The 21,322-nt window shown below is 35.9% G+C and overlaps 1 protein-coding gene across 1 annotated transcript in view; it reads left to right on the top strand.

Moving 5' to 3' along the window:
• Positions 1–21,322, top strand: part of LOC120628478 (homeobox protein engrailed-like SMOX-2) — a 44,019-nt gene that overhangs the window by 1,269 nt on the left and 21,428 nt on the right. Inside the window, exon 2 of the mRNA XM_039896868.1 lies at positions 19,954–20,076. Coding sequence (XP_039752802.1) covers positions 19,954–20,076 — 123 coding nt within the window. The remainder of the gene's footprint in view (positions 1–19,953; positions 20,077–21,322) is intronic.

Genomic DNA, 21,322 nt, shown 5'->3' with positions numbered 1-21,322 from the left:
CGCATACAGTGGCGTGCACTTCATACATGCAGAAAAGCACTGCATACCCAAATATTTTATATAACTCGTTTTGGAGGGGATTTTTTTACATTTTGTGCCATGTACCTGCTTTATGCATACCCTGGTCAAAAACCCTGTGCACGCCACTGCACGCATAAGTATCCCTACTCCTACTAATATTAGAAATGTGAATATAAGTTTGTTTGTTACGCTTTCACGCAACAACTACTGAACCGATCATCACGAAACTTTGTACACATATTTATGGAGGCAATAAAAGTAATATAGGATAATTTTTATCCCGAAATAAAGCTCAGTTCTCTTGGGAGAGAGGACGAAAGTGTTGACGATTTTACACCAGGCTTAGTTATCCTAAATACATAAAGTGCTGCCACATTTATGAGGCACATGTCTTTCGAAAAAAAAAACAAAAGCGGAGGAAGTCGCGGGTAACAACTAGTATTTCATGAAGAATCAACCTGTAAAAATATTGAATCTTAAGAAGCATATTAATTTTTTACGTAAATAGTACCAACGCTACGCGACGCGTACTTAATAAAGTGACGGGAGTCACTTGATTTTGCATGCGATGTTAGGGCTGTATCTTATATCTTTTAAGTAATAACTATGGCAATGTTTTACATATTGGATAGAAGCAAGCGTTACTTTGCGGAAATCCATGATATATTATAAAAATTAAGCTGAATTTGCTATAAAAAAAGTCTATTAGTCTATTTGTCCGCGAAAAGCAGGAGAATCTGTATGGTGTAATTTATAATTTCTTCAATCCTTATACTCCACACCAAACAGATCTTCGGCAATGTACCCTCTACGCACGTTTCGCTCCGAAACCGAAGCATCCTCAAGAGATGTTGACCTTATAATAAATTATTGTTAAGTCTGAGTCGACTAAAACTGGTTTCGGAGCGGTACCCTCTACCGTCTACGCACATTTCGCTCCGAAACCACTTTTAGTTTTAGTGACATTAATTTTATAAATTTGGTAAATAACCAAACTTTTGTTAACTATAATTTCATATTTGTCAGGTATTTTATTAAATTGATTAGGGTTTTACAAATACCCTAATAATTATTAATTAGTTAATAGATAGATTTCAAGAAAAAAATAAAATATAATTTTTATTAATACATAACTATAACCTAAAATAAACTATTTAAAAACTAAATAAAATCTAAAACGCCCTTGAAATCACCGCAGCGAGGCACAGTTCCCAATTAAAATTATAAAAACAATTAAAAAACAATAAAAACAAGACAATAAAAACAATTAAATTAAGAAACAATTAAAATTATATTTGATAAATAACCAATGTTCATAACATTGAGTTGGTGGGTATTTTGATATAAATATTTGCATTGTCGATACACTTCAGTCCTACATGGACTCGAACGATGCAAACATACTCCCGGTGTCTTAGACGTTTATCACGTTATTATAAACGTAAGTTATTGCTGCCTACTGACAAGAAATTTTAGTAAATGATCAAACAGGCGAATCCGCGTGGGTTGTACCATGTGATTGAGAGCATTTCGCTTAACTTATGACGCGTCTTCCCGCGTGCTTTTCTTAGAACCTACAGTAATAGTAGAATAACTTAAAATTAATAGAAAGAAATCTACTTTATTAGAATTTTAACCGGCTAAGTTTGTTGAGAGCTCTTCTTAGACCAGGCGCGTTTGGAACCCTCGTTTAGGTTTAAGTTGGCGAACGAAGTTATCACCATCCCCTTACAATTAAGTGAACATATATATATATATATGAGATGTTATATAATATGAAGTGCCTGTGATAGAAATAATAATAAGAAGCCTGTGATAGAATTTTGAGTTTCGAATTTTGAAAAACATGCCCACTTATATGGAGACGAAGTTTTCCTTTTGTTTATACACGTAGTTTATCCCAGTAGGTAGTAAATAGTAGTAGACCTTTTTGTGACACAGCTCGCCCGGTGAAGTACTATTGCCATGCTTATTTCTGCAGCTAAGCAGCATTGTTGCTATGCTGTGTTCTGGTCATACACGCATAAAGCTTAACACGCCTCAAATTGGTGGACACAGGGTAGCATGTTGCAGGACGTGCTACGCATGCCCTGTGAAGTGTTGCTCTGGTTGTAGGCGATGGTTTTCCAGTAACCACAACCATCCAACCATCCATCCAACCGACCATTGGTGGACCACTAAGGCACTTGTCTCACCGGCAACGATTAACGAGTAACGAGTAGAGCTAGAACTAGAAACGAGTTAGCGAGACGCGGGGAGCGAGTGCGTAGTTCCGATATTTGTGTAGCTCGGCTATAAGCGAGTGTGCGAGTGAGGCGGGCGATTACTCACATCACTCGCTCATAGTATATATACTCTCAAATCCTATCATAGAATTCATCATCATCGTCGTCTGAACTAGATAACAATGATAATTCAAATGATTTTTCGATATTCATATTAAATAAAAAAAACGTGTACTTTCAGATACGCACTGTAGAGAAATGACCACTGGTTGCTCTCTTGGCGTGAGTTCTAATCGCTTGGCGAGTATCGCCGAGCGAGTGTTATCTTTCATGGCTCTTGTCGTTCAGCGACAAACTAGTGAAGCGAGTGGTCGCCGGCAGTGTGAACAGTCAGCGATCAACTGTTTGTATATGCATCTCTTTTGTTCACACGGAAAGTATATCTATTGTACGTTTCTTGAGCGAGAAAATAGCCGATAGTTAGTCGTTTTCTCGTCGTTGGTGGGACAACTGCCTTAGTCCACTAATTATTACTATAAAAAAGTGGTCAATAAAAAATCCCAACGCGGCGGCGGCGCGGGATACAGCATCACACTTTTGTAGTATTAGCGTCAGTTTGAACATATCAATATTAATTAAGGCCGCGACATATCTACGTTCGCAGCGACGTTCAAGTTTGCGTCCAGTTTGCAACGATTCGGAATACCTTTGCTTGAATACGCGCTTCATGCGATCAATTGACAAGATCGGCGTTACCGACTTCCGCCTTGCAACCCGCGCGGGACTGGCCGCAATTTGAATAGTATATTCTACGAAATAAATAAATATACTACGACAAAACACACATTACCAACTAGCCCCAAAGTAAGCGTTAGTTTGTGTTATGGGTACTAAGATGACCGATGAATATTTTTATGAATAATATACTTAAATACTTAGAATTTACATATAAACAACCAGACACTGAAAACATTCATGTTCATCTCACACAGTAGTACTCAACAGTTTCGAGTAGTGGGAATCGAAACCACGGCCTTGGACTCAGAAAGCAGGGTCCGACGAAATACAGTATATATTACATAATACATTATATCTATACTTATAATAAATCTGTAACTGGAAGATTTCTGTACATTTAATATATTTTGACCGGGGGATGCTTTATAATCGATACTGAGTCCACCAGATTTATATTGAATTTTTGTCTGTCTGTCTGTCTGTGTCTGTCCGTCCGGGCATCACGTGAAAACTACTGAACGGATTTAAATAAAATTTTGTATAGTTTTTACTGATATTCCGGGTCAATATAGGATTCTTTTGGTCTCGATAAACAGTAAGTTTCCTCCGGGAAATGGGATGAAATTTTTTATCAATTTTACTTCATAACTCCGTTACATTTGAATCAATTTTAATAATTCTTTTTTATTTGAAAGTGTATACTATTAAGTATGTAGTGTCTTATTTTAATAAGGATCTGATAAATATTGTCGGAGATAAAGGACATAACTCTTCACATATAACAGCACGTCGCAAGGCATATGGGACAACGATCGGATGCATGCGTACCATCCTGGAATAGCTCATAGGCCAACAGCTCCTACAGGATAACATCGCTTTTTTCCGCATTTGTCTTTTAAATTCCGCGCAACGGAGTTTTAGATTGACGAGGTTTTAGAAGGTTTTAGGTTTGTTAGATGGGCATAGTCGAAATATTATCAAGCTTTTGAGTTTGTTTGGTTGAACGCGCTAATCTCAGAAAATGCTGTTTCGATTTCTATTTTATTTTGCATTAGTAGTATTAATTATGGCTATAAAACATCACGCTACAACCAATGTTTCACGCTACAATCATTAATGATTAATGTTGCAAAAACTGCAAAAAATATCCTTTTTGAGATATTCCGATGCGTGCGATGCGTGAACGGTAAACGTTACGCCAAACAACGGAAGTATGTAGTTAGCATATCGGAAATGTTTCCTTAAAGTTCTATAAAACAGTCCGCGACAGCATACGACTACTTTTTGAAGTTGACTCATTCGCGGACGAAGTCGCACGGGTCCGCTAGTATTACATAATACAGTAAATATATGGAAGTTGCGTGGTCTGTTCCAGTGCCTCTGATATTAAAACTGACGGTTTAAGATCTTTATTTCTCGAATCTCGAATTACAAAAACTCGCTTAGTAGAGAAAACATTAAACTTAAAACTATGACATGTTGTAAGCTTACACTATAGATAATAAATATAAGGTACATATTAATCTTTAAACTATAGTATCTGTTAGCATAACTAAATGCATCTAAAAAGAAAATGTTCGTATAATATAAGGGAGTAGTTGCACAAATATTACCGAGCAAAACATAAGACTAAAACAAACAACTCATCGTTTACTAGAAACGACTTATAGTAACATATCATTAATCAATTAGAATCAATTTTTTCTTAAAAATAAACGTAGATTTGGCTTCTTGAAGATTCCTAGGCCACATTCACCTTTCACAAATGTACTTTCATATAACCTGACAAATAACCTAACATGTCTATGATTCTTGAAGTTGTCGTATTTTGTGTTTGTATTCTCATGCTTTAAATTTTTCGATGGATTTAAAGTTAATATGGACAACATTTTTTTTATATTTTTCTGTTAAATAACAATTTACGAGTTCCGCACCGGTGAATTGGTGTCGCAACTTAAGATAGCGCCTCACGTTGTTAGTCAATAACTAAGAGTTGGGGAAACTTATTTTCCTCTAAGACTCCCCTAAATAATCCGATTTAAGTGTTTTCTGGGTTTAGTGAAAGCAAGCATAAATCTCCCTTCCATATGCTAGAGTAAAAATTGGCCATCAGTAGGGCATTAGACACAAGTCCAGGGATTTGCTTATTTCAGGTGATAAGATTTTACAGGTTCAGATTGATGGACAGTAGAGACAGTACAGACTTGTAGGAAGTTTTCCATGCTCTGCGAAATGTTGATCTGTTTATGTTGATGGTTTTTCTCTAAGCATCTCTACACTAGTTTTAAATAATTACCTTTTTTATTGTTATAAGAGTTCCTTTTTATTTATTCACTACTAATACTAATGTAAACACATAATTACATAATTAGTAAACACTCTTGCGATCATCCCTTAACAAACCGGCCATAGAGCGACGATATATCATTGATAGCACCATAACGATACAAACTTCGATTATAACTAAGCCCATGGCGACCTAATTGATCCACACGAATGCCAACAGTACAAGTAACAGTAACAGAAACAAAACAAGGACTCATTCATGAGGCTCGCATACCTTAATTCCCAAGCGTAAACATACGGCCACACGAAGCGATGTCCGGTCGAGTATCGTCCCTAAGTTGTGAGATGGCAAAGCGCTATAACTTGCTTCCTATCTGATGCCGATGTGCACTGTGCCACGAGATCCGCGTGTGCTAAGATAACAGGCGGTTTATCCCAAGGAAAGCTCTCACCAGGACAAGAAGCACTCCAGGCTGACCTTGCATCAACAAGACTCTGCACCAGAAAATGAGACGATTGCTTTATTTTATTTAAACAATAAACTTACATCATTAAATTTTTAATTTAAGTCTCATAATATATTAAATCATTTATTTCTCTCCGTATTCATTCTCTTCTCGAGCGGGTGGAGATCATTATCTACACCCATGTACACCCAACCATAGAATATCATCATAGTAAAGTAAAGATACATTTGACAGTTTGACAGTTCAAAAATAGGAGTGCTCCGATCGTCACCAAACTTTACAGGATTATTCGCCAGGTCAATCCGGAGATTCCCTGAAAGTTTCATTGAAATCGGTTTCGCAGTTCCGGAGCCTATACGGAACAGACCCACACACTTCCTCTTTTATATATATAGATAGATAATATAGTCTTTGTGAGACAAAATATTACTCTTTATAAAAAAAAGCTGATATTAACAATCGATTTACCAGAAACGAACGTAAATTAGTGATATCTGCATATCGTCTGCGAAAGGTGCAGAACTCCTTTGTGGGGTTGAGTATACGCTTTTAAAACATCATGCCTAAGGTAATTCTTGACCTACCAATACATACATTTAAAAAATGTGTAAAAACACATCTAATACAGCGAGGTTACTATACATTTGATAAATTCCTTAATGCCAAGGTAGATTGGAAGCTCGCCTCGCCTCGCTCTCATCTCCCGCGAGATAGAAAAATGATTGTAAATGTTGATGTTGGAAAAGAGCAACTACTGGGTTTCTTGCCGGCTCTTCTCGGTAGAATCTGCTTTCCGAACCGGTGGTAGAGTCACTAGAAACATACATACTTGACGTTTCAAAAGTGCTTATTAATTAGGCCTACTTGAAATAAATAAATTTTGAATTTTTATATATTTCTTGTGTGCGTGTGTGTCACTGAACTCCTCCTAAACTCCTATGTATATATATTTTATTATTTAACATCTACATAACCGAATACAATGCGCCATCCTTACAAACGTAACAGTTAATGTAAGGATAGCGAGTTCACAAATAGTATTTAAACATTTAGTATTCTACAACAAAAAATGAAAATAAGTCATTATTAATCAAATTGTATGCATATTCATAACCGGATTTGAATACTCAATGAAAGTTTTGAGGTTGAATTTAAAACATATGCACAAACACACACACTCCGTTTGGCATTATCCGTTCAGTCGTGGGTAAAAAATAATTAATCGCAAAAAATACCGTTTAACGTCCCAAACATAACGTTACCAATAACAATTTTCTCTATGCTACATCTTAATTCACTAACAGAGTCGCAATATGGCGCCCGACTTTTTCAATAAAAGCGGCAACATCTGGTCGGACACTTAAGCGCGGGGGCGGGAGGGAGACGGCGCTATACGGGGGACAATAAGCCAGACAGGGACGACGCGTGGCGAAATTAATATGTCTTTTTCTTAACATTTTCGTTGGACGCAAGTCGCTTTATTATTTTATTATTGATGTCAAAGCTTGATATTTCTCTATTAATATATTTCTCTCTGTGTTATGTTGATATTAAAGTGTAAGTAATAAATACTTTAGGGCTGTTGACTAGTTGATATTCTTTTCATTACACTTTTTAGGTTTTTCTAAGAATGACAATCTTTTTACACGAATGACTTACGGAGTTTTAAGTACAGATAGAGCTCGACTTCGTCCAAGTTTTTTTCAGTTAAAAAAAATAAAACTTTTTTTTCCGTATCCATATATCCAATTTTCCAAATGCAAGATATGCAAAACTTTGCTAAAAGCGGTAAAGGTTTTTTTTGTTTGTTTGTTTGAAGACCATCTGGAACTGCCAGTTGTATTTGAAAAACCTATTTTGTTTTGATAGCCTAGCTATTAAGGAAGGTTTTAAACTTTTAAACGACACACTGCAACACTTACAAGCCAAGCAAATAAAGACACTGCGACATGTCGCCGTGAAAATATAACATAATATAACAAAGGAATTTAAATTAAAACTTGCAAACAAAAGCATCTTAAAATAAGTTTTGTCAAAAATTACAATTTAGACAGATTTTATAGTCCGAAATGTCCTTATTACTATTACAGCTAAGCTTCTAAAAGCAAATTTGAAAACGGGACCTATGTCTTAAAAATTTAAACGAGCGTACGGCCAAAAGTTGCATAGAATGCTCAGCCAATATGCAGTGGCGTGCACTTCATACACGCACAAAAGCACTGCATACCCAAATTATTTTATATATTTATTGGAGGGGATTTTTTCCATTTTATGCCATGTACCTGCTTTATGCATACCCTGGTAAGAAACCCTTTGCACGCCATGTGGCATGTACCTATGTTTTTGAGGAATTTTCATAGCAATGAAAAAGTTTTTTCTTGTCCATGTTTATAACACATAATTAAGAATATACAAAAACCTAATTCAGCCATTATTGCAAAGCCCCGCGCACATCTCACTTCACACCCGCGTAATGTTGCTAGCTCACAAACATTTCCTATTTTCCCCATTTTATTGTAAACGTTTAGAACATTAGAGGAAAACTAATTTATGTACTGTCAACTGCTAAATGAAGTGAATTGACTAACCGCCTGTTGGAGAAACGCTACTAAAGTGGACTGGATTTTTTAATTTTTTTTTTATTCCACTACAAGTTAGCCCTTGACTGCAATTTCACCTGGAGTTATGCGATGATACCGGGTTAAGATGTTAGCGGGTTAACCTGTTAGGAAGTATGGTAGTCACGCTTAGCGGCACTTCTTTGTTGGTATGGTGGTAACTGGCTACGGCCAAAACCTCCCACCAGACCAGAGAAAATTCAGAAATTATAAATTCACAAACTATTTTTAAAAGTTATGTTTGTCTGACAAGAATGACTTAAACGTCATTTACCTCCACGCCGTTTTAAAACTTACATATGAATTCCTTTTATATCCCTATAGCTCAGAGTTTTCAACATCCCTACATTTAAATACACCTGCAAGAAACAATCACTCCCATCCTATTATTTCACCCGATGATCGAATCTAACTTTCCTAAACGATTTATACCGATAAATCGTTTCTACATCTACGAGCCGACTTTATAGCTTTCGCGTAAAAACCAGCCAGTAATATAAACTTCAGGCAAGTTCAACTTGACATATCGAAAATTTTCCGAACGCCTTAAAAATAATGTGGTAAGGATCAAAATAAAGTTATGGAGAGCTCAAGTAACGTTACGCCTAGGAATAAAACGGAGTTAGAGCGCGCGAGTCGTTCGGAATTCGAATATTATCGCAATATGGCGCCCAATGACATGTTAATATGGGCGTCCGGGAGCCGAAATGCATAATTTTCTAATAGAATTTTCCGATATCGACTTCTAACTGTGGGTTTTATGTAACGCTTTTTCTTTTATTGTATTTCTTTTATTGGTAAAAGGTGGCAATAAGATTGTGCCCATTTTATTCACCATCGTTTCTGAAAATATCCATAGATAAAATATCACAGCTTCAACGGTGAAGGAAAACATCGTGAGGTATCCTGCATGCCTGAGAGTTCTCCATAACGTTCTTGAAGGTGTGGTGTGTCATGTGTATGTAGGTGAAATCCACCAATCCGCACTGGGCTAGCGTGGTGGACTATGGCCTTAACCCTTCCACAGTGTGGGAGTTGACTCGTGCCCTGTAGACTGTAGTGAGCCGGAAATGGGTTGATATGATGTTATGCCTTATTCACACTTGGCTATGTCAAGAAATTAGACAAATAATGAAGTAATAAGCAAACGGACTCGCTGATTCCTTCTGTTTTCATTTGACACTTGACATATTTAAGTAAAGTGACAAATGTCAAACCTTATACTGGTCGCCCACTGAACTACATAGTGAAACGTAAAAAGGTTAAATTTTTGGATAGAAGTAGGCGTTGCTTTGTGGAAATCCATGATATTTCCTTACAATGAATAATTGTTGGGACTGAACAATTATTTATTGTAAAGTCAACATCTCCTGAGGATACTCCGGTTTCGGAGCGTAACGTGCGTAGAGGGTACATTGCCGAAGATCTGTTTGGTGTGGAGTATAAGATTGAAGAAATTATAAAGTAAACCATACAGATTCTCCTGCTGTTCGCGGAGTATAGCTAATTATGTTTAATTTTCATAATATTATATATATATATATATATATAATAGTTAAATTTTTTTAGGAATTTGTATTTTGGTTATATTTTCTCTTGGATAAAATTGACCATAACAATTATGGCCTTCTGTTTAAATAATTGTTAACTGTTACGTTTGTATATTATAACATATTGTATGTGCACAGAATATACGGTATAGTATTGTTCAACATCAATATTTACAATAATTTTTCTATTTATGATAGGAAAATGATTGTAAATGTTGATGTTGGAAAAGAGCAACTGCTGAGTTTCTCGCCAGCTTTTCCGGTAGAATCAGCGTTGCAAATCGGTGGTAGATTAACAACTAAAAGAGGAAGGAATTTTGAAAATTTTTAATTTTGCATGCTATTATTATATTTATGCCCTACTGCATGGAAGAGGGATAAAATCAGTATATTAAGTGTGCAACTAAACTAAACCGATATCGCCAAAATAATAGTAATAATGGAACCGGTATAATTACAATTTAAAATATCATCTAAAACAGGCCTCGGCGACACCGCACGACACTAATTCACTAACGTTACAACCTGAACACACGTTCTAATTTTGAAACACTCGGTGACGGTTAACACAACCGCAGACGCGTTCTGAATTTAAACGACCCAATGGGATGCGGTCGCGAGTTAACGCTATTCGAATTTGAAACGGCTTTCGGGTGTGTGCGGGTTTTATCGGATTTTCTATTATCTACGGTTTCCCGAGTGGAATATCAACCGATGTTATTTTTACTTCGAAAATATTTAATCCAGATTGTACTAAATATATACTGATTAAAACCAACTTCCATGTCAAACCTATTTTCATATAGCATTGGGTTAGCGGTTAAAAGTACCGTGTGAACCTGCACTTTTATTTACGTTGAACAGTTCAGCATAAATATCATGGCTTTAAGATTACAACAATACATAAATCTATACTTAGGTATAATAAAACTGTAACATATGCCTCGAGGCATATGGGACAACGATCGAATGCATGCGTATCATCCTGCTAAATACTAATATTATAAATGCGAAAGAAATAAAGTAATATAAATATTAAATTTGATTGTATACCTGCAAATACAGTTTTAAAATATTCAAATTGAAATTATCGCTTAGAAGTTGCGACGGGTATAGAATAACACGCACGGCCCGCGAATAACATACTTTGGAAATAAAACAGGTCCACCTGGTAGGTAGCGCTGCAATTAGTTTCTTGAGAGTAGGTACCCCATAACTAATCAAGTTGCCGCTAGAAAGTGACAAAAGCGTACCCTACAATTACGTTTTAATGAGTCTTCTTTAGTTTTGTCAACAGAATCACCATTGATAAAACTGGTCAACCTCTGGTCGGTACAAATCCTGTCAACAACTGAGGCCTACTGGTCTAAAGAGTACCCTCTTGACTACTAGGCTTTAGAATTCTATGTAAAATAATAAATACCTAAACCAAAATGAATCAAATGTTTTTCCTATTTGTATAAAACTTTAAATTACATAACGAATAATAAAACGATAAAACAGTAGTAGTACTATTCAATATAACCACATTTTTAACTGAAAAAACTATCTCTAATCAGTTTGAGACTGGCCCATACATCCATCCTCCTTTTTTGACGTCTATTTAAAATTAATTACAAATATATAACTGGTGATAACAACTAATCAGACATCGGGAGGTATCTTTGCATCGTTCGAGCCCATACAGGTCTGTTATCTGTATGGACTCGAACGACTGAAGTGCATCGATAATGCAGTCGTGTTTATTTCAAAATACCCACCAACTCAATGTTATAAACGTAGGTTTTATCAAGAATAATTTTAATTATTGGCGTATTTGTAAAAATCCTAATGAATTTAATTAAAGATCTGGCAAATTTGAATTTATAGTTATCAAAAATTTAATTATTTACCCACTTTATAAAATTACTGTAACACTGGTGTTTCATTGTAATCCAGTAGGCAGATAGGTTTGGTACAACAGTGTCACATTTATTACGATTTGCGTGCGTATCGCTCTGTGGGCGGCCGTGCTGCTGACATTATAATGCTTGTTGCATTATGAAACCAGTTGCATCATTTACACTGCCACGAATGGTTAATAATTTACAAATGGACTATCTTTATATATATAATTCTACTGTACTTTTGTATGTCACTGAACTCCCTAAACGGCTCGACCGATTTGAATGTTATTTTTTTAATGCGTTTGTGTAGCACCCTCGATGATTCAAAAATCAGCCCGACAGGAGGCGCTGCAGTCGGTATATAGGTTACTTATCTATACTGCAGTTAAGCGACGGATTTATTTAGGTACGAGTCTGATGTGAAAAATGTGTTCCTTTACCGCTGATGGAAGTGATGTTTAAATTGCTTAAAAAAAAGTGTGGTGGGAGGCTGCGGCCGTGGCTAATTATCGACAACGACGTGCCGCCAAGTGGTTTAGCGTTCCGGTACGATGTCGCCAACTTTTTTCATTTTCGCCATTTTAGTAAATTTAAAGTGTCTTACTGTCAACTGCTAAATGGAATGAAGTGACAGGCTGCCTGTTTGGGAAACATTTCTAAAGTAGAGTTTTTGATGCTTCAATATGAGTCGTGTGTATTTTAGCATTAAAAGGTTCGGGGCCCTTAAAACAGAATCCGTAAACACAGAAATAAAAAGCGTATAAACTACAACAATAACGTTATTTAATTAACCGTTATTCGTTAATCGAGTACGCCGGTGTCGCGGCGATTTGGCGCCAATTTTTCGCGCGAAAGTGTGAAAATAATTGATTCCGGAGGGGACGACGGGGTTTATTGAAAACGACTATGCCCGCCTTTTTGTTTCAACGTTTCATTTGGATTTTATGTTATTAGATGCCAGTGCTTTTTAATCTACGTAAAATTGAATACGGTATGTGACAAGTTCTTTTTTTATTTTTTTTTAAAGATAGGCTTGGGCTTGACGATTATTATGCCAAATGGTAAGCGTAAATAAGATCTATCTAGTTTAATTATAATACACTTTATTGTTTTGTTCAGTGTTTCAAAGACGTCAAATAACACCCATGATGTTTTTTTATGTAAGTATTGTTAATAGACTAGCGCTTGGCCTCAATATTTCCTGATGGAAAGTTCAGATGTGACAGCTCATTTGTTTTTTTATCCGTCCCCAGACGGATATCGACTTGCACTGAGCATGCACGCGACTATGTATATTTAATGAGTAAGGACTGTTCCACATGTTTGAGACACAGGTTTACTGGTGTCCCGGAAGCATCCCCCCCTTAAACCTACCAGTCTCTTTGGTAAACCTCACGACATCCCCTATAGAGAGGTTTGCTAGGTCTTCTTCACTTATTCTATCCTTACCTTGTAGTTCCCTGTTCGTACATGGGTCACTCAGCTATGAATTGAAAACTGGTTTCCACCTCAACGCACTCCGGACAGGATGGATCCTCTACAATTCTCATAATTGATAGGTGTCTATTCAACGGGCAACTATTACGGGTGTCTATTCCTGTGGTTATTCTTGCTACCAGTGCTATGTTGGTTGTACTCTGTGACATTAGTTGTTTTGTCTTCTTCTTGTCGAATGACTTGAGAAACAATTTCGACTGGCTATATATGCACGTGACAATACGAAAGTTATAGTTTTCTCAAACCAGTTATAAACTTCATATAGCAAGAGAGAGAGACCAATTTTAATATAAAAGGAGTAGGAGTTAAATAAATAACTTCGATATACAACTAAAAATATCCAAACATGACAAACCACAGACAAACAATGTTTATGGTGCGTTAAATACAATGGATACAAAATTAACTATATCACTAAATCCCACATCCACACCTATCAAAACATTAATAAAACAGCCAACAATGTGTTTATACCTAATATTATTTTAATACGGGCCGCGAACAAAAGCGCAGTAAGTCGAAAAATCGTAAAAGATAATACGTCTATTGTATACGGACGCAAAAACATGTCGGCCATTTTTTACAATATTTATGTTTAGGGATTATTTTATTGCGATTTCTTTTATTGTAATTGCGAATAAGGATTTATTGAATGTTTTCTCAAGTGTTGCGTTCGAGACTCGAGGTACGATGTTCTTTTTGAACGTGTTGGAGAACGTATTCTTTGATTATTTTTTGTTGCGGTTCCTCATCTACTTGTTTTTTGTGGTTTGTTCGTTGAAGATAAGGCGTTTTTAATGGATAAATCATACAGCAAAGAAAGAATGAATAACTCAAAGACATACATACCATATTAGCAACGGGCATTTATCTAACCTAAATAAATTCTTCTTTCAGAAAGAACTCCTTTGTTGATATCACTATGAAAATTAAGGCCTTGGGTTCGAATATCTGAAGCTTCAAGGAGTTAGAATACATTTTGAACAAATCTGGACTCGTTTTAAAACGTAAACTGATATTAAATGCTAAAATAAAATAAAAATGTTAAAAAGCTAGGATATGAAGTGCTCCAATAAGTGGAAGTGTAGATAATGATAGCAACAAGAATACCTGTCTAAATATTTCTCAGGCTTCTTCTCTTTGTCGTTACTGTGCCTCTTAAAATCCACATAATACTAAAAGCAATTCATACAAGAGCTTTTTAATCACAAAATAAGTAATGCTATGAATTTTAGTAGCATTTTTTTTAAAAGGTAACTTTTTACTTTAAAATTTTACAACTTTAACTATTGAAACATTTCCAAGATACCATTCGGTAGTTTTATAATAAAACTAGGAATTAAGTACAAAATTTCCTAAGATTAGCCGCGTTTCGCATCGTATGTTTATTATAGTTTATGTAAGTTAGTCAGGTTTTGCGTTAGCTCTGCAAAGCTTTAGAAAAAGTTCCATAAAATTGGTTCATATTAATTAAACTCCATCCCTTAGCAAATTAATAGGTGAAAATAATTAAAATCACACTCAGGGGTTGGCGCAGGGCGAAGTTTTCCGTGTCGACGCCTCCTCGGGGCTTTATACTCCCTCAGGGCTCGATTATAAAATTACCTACGGACTTTTCGTGGTTAAATTATTTTGATACGTTTTTTACGATGTTCTAAATAAGATGCTTTATGGCTAAGTGGCGTGCATTATAATGTTATAAGAGATTTACTAGCGTTCGATTACCAGCTGGATATATTTAAATCGTTCGACTCGACTTAAAGTCACACAGTATCTTGTCGAAGTCAGCAACGCGTTCACGTAATGTATCAATTAATCGATCGTGAATTCTATAGGACATGCAAAAGTTTTTAGCCAGATCGCTTTCGTCACAGGGCCTACAGTTTTTGAAATATGCTGCAGTCAATCCTTTGAGTTCTGGAGAGGTTGCACCTGGTTGGCTGGCCTGTGCTTTACTTTGAACTAAAACATAATACTTTTTGACATTTGCTATTCGAGTATAGAATTAGCGTTCCAGTAATGTTCCGACAATGGCCCTAACAGGTTATCCTACTAGCATCTTGGTTTGCATCATTAGTTGTCACCAGATGGGATTGTAATTTGTAGTCAAGGGCTTAGAATCTCGGGCGTAATCTAAGTAGTAAGGTAAAGAATTATGTGAGAGACATATTACGCTGACTATCTATGACTACACAGTCTAAGGTAAATAAATAAATAAATATTCTACGACAATACACACATCGCCATCTCGCCCCAAAGTAAACATAGCTTGTGTTAGGGGTACCTACTATTACTAATGAATATTTTTATGAATAATATACATAAATACTTATAATATACAGATAAACATCCAGAAACTGAAAACATTCATATTCATCACAAATACAACATTTGACAATCAAGCAGCTACCTAAGTAACGTAAAGCGTTTTCCAATAGCACAGAATTTAGAACATACAGAAACCGCGTACAAAACTAATATTGAAGCATCAGACACCACTCAACTGTAGTAGTGTTTCTCAAAAAGGAAGTTAGTCCCTTCACTCCATTAAGCAGTAGTGGGAATCGAATCCTAGGCCTTGGACACAGAATGCAGGGTGCCTACCGTGCCAGTCAGCCGTCGTCGGCGTTTGAAAAAAGGTGATAGTAATAGTGTAAGAAGTGAATCGGTACCTATAAAATGATACGGCTTTTCTCAATCCATACCTCCTATCGGTTTCTAAATAGTATTATACTAAAACGCTAAATCATTTACCGGTACGATTCTGTCGGTAGCTAGCAACGCCTTATTTGACCCAATTTAGAACTTATGTACTCTTAGCCTTCCAATTCCCGTAGAAAGAAAATTATAGTGTCGTCATCAGGAAAGCGGCCAATGCTACGCCGGAATGTCATCATAACCACTGTTAAGTCGCAATCCCAACAATAAGCTTGAGAGGCGAAGTGGTTTAAATTTAAAATTCCTTCACGCAGCAATGGAGCAATACATTAACCTGATTTTTGGCATTGAAATAGTTAAAGACCTGGTAAGTGATATTCTGTCTATCTATATATCTTATTAATTTAAGTGGATGAAGGTACCGACAAAAGCGATAATAATTCGAGAGATCTTCCAATAGGTACTTACCTCACACATACCCTATAGGTTAAAATTAATACACGGAGTCAAAAACAAAACACTTTGAACATGATTAATGGCATTACAAAGGCCATACAATATATAACGCCCGGTCTGCCTTTGACAGACGGGGTGGTAAGAAATAGCTGGGGTGTACGGTCCGTGGTGCAAGTGATGACCGGATTGCGCGGGGGTTGATAAGTAACATAATAGTGTCAGGCTTTTTTTATAAAACTAATATTGCTATAGTAAACAAATGATAACATTATAAGCTGTTTATTTATTCAACTCTTTAATTGTAAACCATAACATTTACATATACTAACATAAAGTAAAAACAGAAACATGAAGAAAGAAGGAGAATACTAGAGGCAGCGTTATCCCTTAATAGCGATCTCTGTCAGGCAACCTTTGAATTAGGAAAAAAGAAGAGGAGAATAGGCTGCTGGTGGTGCAATGTTTTAAAATACATTCATGCGAATAACTACATACTAATACATAAAATAGTTCACACAAATACATCAAACATAATATAATTAATAAATATAAAAATAAAATGTTTCCCGTGACTTCATCCGCTATTCTTTGGGTTCTTAAAATCCCGCAGGTAGCCTTTATTTATTATCATATATCAACCGATTGACGTCCACTGCTGAACATAGTCTTTTGTTGGGAGTTCAAAATACAACAGTCTTATGCTTCTGGAATTCATCGGCTCTCTGCCACCTCGTCGGCGGAACACCAACTTTCGTTTACGGGTCATAATTCCATCGCCTTGGGACCCCAACGTCCATCGATGCTTCAGATTCGCGAATCGTTGAGCTAGGTCCGTTACTCTGGTTTTTCTACGGGTCTCCTCATTTCCTGATTTGATAACGTAGATATACTCCTAACATAGCTCTCTCCGTCACTCGCTGTGTGACTCTGAGCATTTTTATGAGACCATAGTCAGCCACCACGTTTCCGAGCGATAAGTCATAACTGGAATCTGGTTTTCAAGCACTGAGGTATTTTTAGTCTCGAAATAAATTTTATTCTATAGCCAGTTTCGGGTGCCTATTAACTTCGAGTGTACATACGAAAAAGTTTTAAGACAATCGAGATAGCTAGCTAAGCTACATATTTGAATTATTAAATCACGGAATTAAATTCACCCGCCATAAGCTTCCAACTCGCAGCCTTCTTACGATCGAGGATCCGCTCTCAGTGTTTATAATAGCGTGATGCGATTAGGGTGTTTAACGATTAGCTTCGATCGTTTTATTCTCATCTCAGAACGTCTTTACTTAATTGAATAATATGAGAAATATTGAATTTTCTGCTTGGGCACTTCTTGTATGGGGGCATTTAATACAGCAATACTAGCTGTTGTTTGCGATTTTATAAACGTGTTGTTTTTGTTTGCCTGCGAAACTAAATAACTATTATGGATATTGTACCTACCCAAAATGCTGGTGGCGCTATTGCCCCTTTCAATTTCTTGACTTAGCAATTCAAAGGGGCAATAGATGGGCTAGATAAGAAATAAATAATAAATAATAATACATTTGATTGGAAATGATACAAATTACAATATGCGTCTGACGAAGTCTCTGTCATAAATGTGTATCTTTTCAACCGACTTATGAGGAAGTTATTAATTCGGTTGTATATTTTTTACACGCTTCTTTTTGGGTTCACATATATTTTTGTTGGTATGTCTGATGTTCGTAACCTTTGGACTTGATTTTAACCCTCTTCGAATGGTTTGTATTCGTTCAAACAAGATACTTCCATTTTTCAATTTTCAATTAATACATCCATAATCCATAATCCATCCATCTTGGATTTTTTCAGGCTAGAATGATGTTCATTATTTAAGCCTTTTTCTCTAATATTAATAAATTTGATTGTGAATATGTTACCTATTAATTATGTTTTATAATGGTTTCAACAAATTAGTTTCGTTTTTATACCAAGCGTGTTATTTAGTATTTCTGAACTAATAATTTTTTAGCACTCAGTTTCGTTAGGTATAGTTGGATGTCCAAAGCACTAGTGAGACACCAGTGAGTGCTATTTGCCTGTTTATAATAGTATATTAGTAGTAGAGCTTTTGCCCGCGACTTTGTTGCGATTATTATGGTTTTATACAACTCCTGAAGGAACAGTTTGTTTCTCCGTGGATTTTTGTATTCTAATCATGTAGTACATAACTTTAATGTATCATCGATAGTTATCACAGCGTAGCCTTATAAAGAAAATCAATTTCAATTTATTCAGCACAAAACATATTATATTTATAATACAATATTTAAAAATAAATTTAATGATATAATGGAACGTATGTTTGAGCGCAGCCATTTTTTTAAAATTGATAATTCCTTGAATTTCAAAACATAAGTAAGACATCGTGAAGTAGGGAAACCGATTTTATAGGGGATGCTCAAAATAAAAAAAAAAACATTTACGGAATAAAAGCATAGCTCTATGAGGTATTTTATTAAAAACATTTTCATTTTCAGTGTCCTGCTTAACTTTTGCTACATAAGGTTACAATATTGCAATTTTCATAATCATAGTACCTCTAAACATTTGTATGATAATTCGTGATAATCAAGCTTTTTATTGTTAGTAAATGGATGAAACCTAGTCAGTAGTTTAGGAGCCTATAAGGTACATCCAAACAAAAAAACTTTGCTCTTTATTTTTGACGGCCGATCGGCGCAGTGGGCAGCGACCCTGCTTTCTGATACCCACAACTGGAAAATGTTTGTGTGATGAACGTGAATGTTATGTGTATATTATAAATATTTATGTAATCATCATTTGTCATCTTATAACCACAAGCTACGCTTACTTTGGGGCTAGGTGACGATGAGTGTAATGTCGTAGTATATTTATTTTATTTTATTTTATTTATTACCAGCCGTTCCGACGAACTTCGTACCGCTTTCGTTCGAACCCGTTCTTATTTTTTTGATGAATGTTATATTTTAATACATATTATAAATTATCTTATTCCGGTCTAAGACGAATCCAAAAAATCAAATATCATAAAAATTGGTCCAGCCGTTCTTGAGTTATAAATGGTGTAACTAACACAACTTTCTTTTATATAAGTACTAGCTATCCACGCGAATTTAATTTCGCCTTAATATATTTGACATCTCAATGTCTTTATAAAGTACAATACGTAAAACTCATCTTACTCCGGAACCTCTTTATAGGTCACATCAACAGTTTTACGATTACGTATAGACAACTTGACGTGCGCTGTCAGTTGTGTTTTATTACTAATGAACGGCTAGATAATTGTTTTGATTTTAAATTAAAAAAAAATGTATTTTAATACTTATTATCCTATTCCGGTCTTAGAGGAATCCAAAAAATCAAATATCATAAAATTTGGTCCAGCCGTTCTTGAGTTATAAATGGTGTAACTAACACCACTTTCTTTTATATATATAGATATATAGATATTAGTTATACTACTATTACTATATCGTACTGCCTTCGTACCTTACCTATATGCTTGGTTGTAATAGATATTTATGTTTTGCCAACAGAATACCGGCAGCCAGTCCTCGGCAACCCTTGGCCGATAGCGAAGCCGATAGCGAGCAGGCCTATACCAGTACAGCATCAGCATTTACAGCACCTACTTGCGCATTGTCACCATCCCTACTTAGGTAAGTGTTATCTTTCGTTACCAGTTTCACCATAATGACAATCAAATTCAAATTAAAAATTCATTTATTTCAAGTAGGCCTAATATAAGCACTTTTCAAACGTCAAATCTATCTGTTTGTAGTGACTCTACCGCCCCAGGCAGATACCGAGAAGAAGCCGGCAAGAAACTCAGCAGTTGCTCTTTACCAACATCAACAATTAACATTTTAACATTGATTTTTCTATCTTGTGAGAGATGAAAGCGGAGCCGGATGCTTCCAAGCAACCTGGTTATTAAGATAGCGAAGCCAATGGCAATCAAGCTTGCTTCGATGCAGCGTTAACAGATCTGTCCTCATCAATAACCTAACCATTGCTGGACTAAAGGACAAAGAAAAGAGTTCATATTACATTCGTCTACATTCAATACCCTATAACAGTACATTGCTGGACTAAAGTACAAAGAAAAAAGTTCATATTGCATTCTTCTACATTAAGTGCATAGTCCAAGTAGTTTCCACATTTTAATAAAAAACAAAACTAAGTTGTATCAGTTGTAAACGCATAGCACAAAAGGTGTATTGCATTGTTTTTTTTTTCTGTGTGCAACGGGCTCCCTGCACGCTCTATTTGTAACACAAACACAGAAACAGCTAACGGTTTATCCGTAACATCAATATTCAGGGACATTGTTGTGTATGGACTGACATGCTGTTATTATAAGCTAGATAAGAGGATAGTAAAAGAAAATGGCTTAGAACTTAGAAGCCGGTGCTTCCATGTTCGACCCTTGGCAGCAATTCGAGAATTTATATTTCTGAATTGTCTTTTGTCTGGCCGGGTGCGAAACTTCGACCAAGGCTAGTTATAGCTCTACCAAGGAAGACGTGTCAATACGCGATTAAGGGTTCCCATACAATGTAGATACGGATTACGAGACGGCCGATTGGCGCAGTGGGCAGCAACCCTGCCTGCCTGCCTGCTTTCTGAGTCAAAGGCCGTGGGTTCGATTCCCACAACTGGAAAATGTTTGTGTGATGAACAGGAATGTTTTTCAGTGTCTGGGTGTTTATATGTATTTATGTATATTATTCATTTAAAAAATATTCATTAGTCATCTTAGCACCCATAACACAAGCTACGCTTACTTTGGGGCTAGATGGCGGTGTGTGTATTGTCGTAGTATATTTATTTATTTATTATTTATTTATTTCTCTCTCAAAGGTAAAAGTGCTTTGAGAGCGGTAACCAGCTTAACTTCGCCAT

This window comes from Pararge aegeria, chromosome 12, assembly GCF_905163445.1.
Source record: "Pararge aegeria chromosome 12, ilParAegt1.1, whole genome shotgun sequence".
NCBI lineage: Eukaryota > Metazoa > Arthropoda > Insecta > Lepidoptera > Nymphalidae > Pararge > Pararge aegeria.
This window is presented reverse-complemented; position numbering and strand designations above follow the sequence as displayed.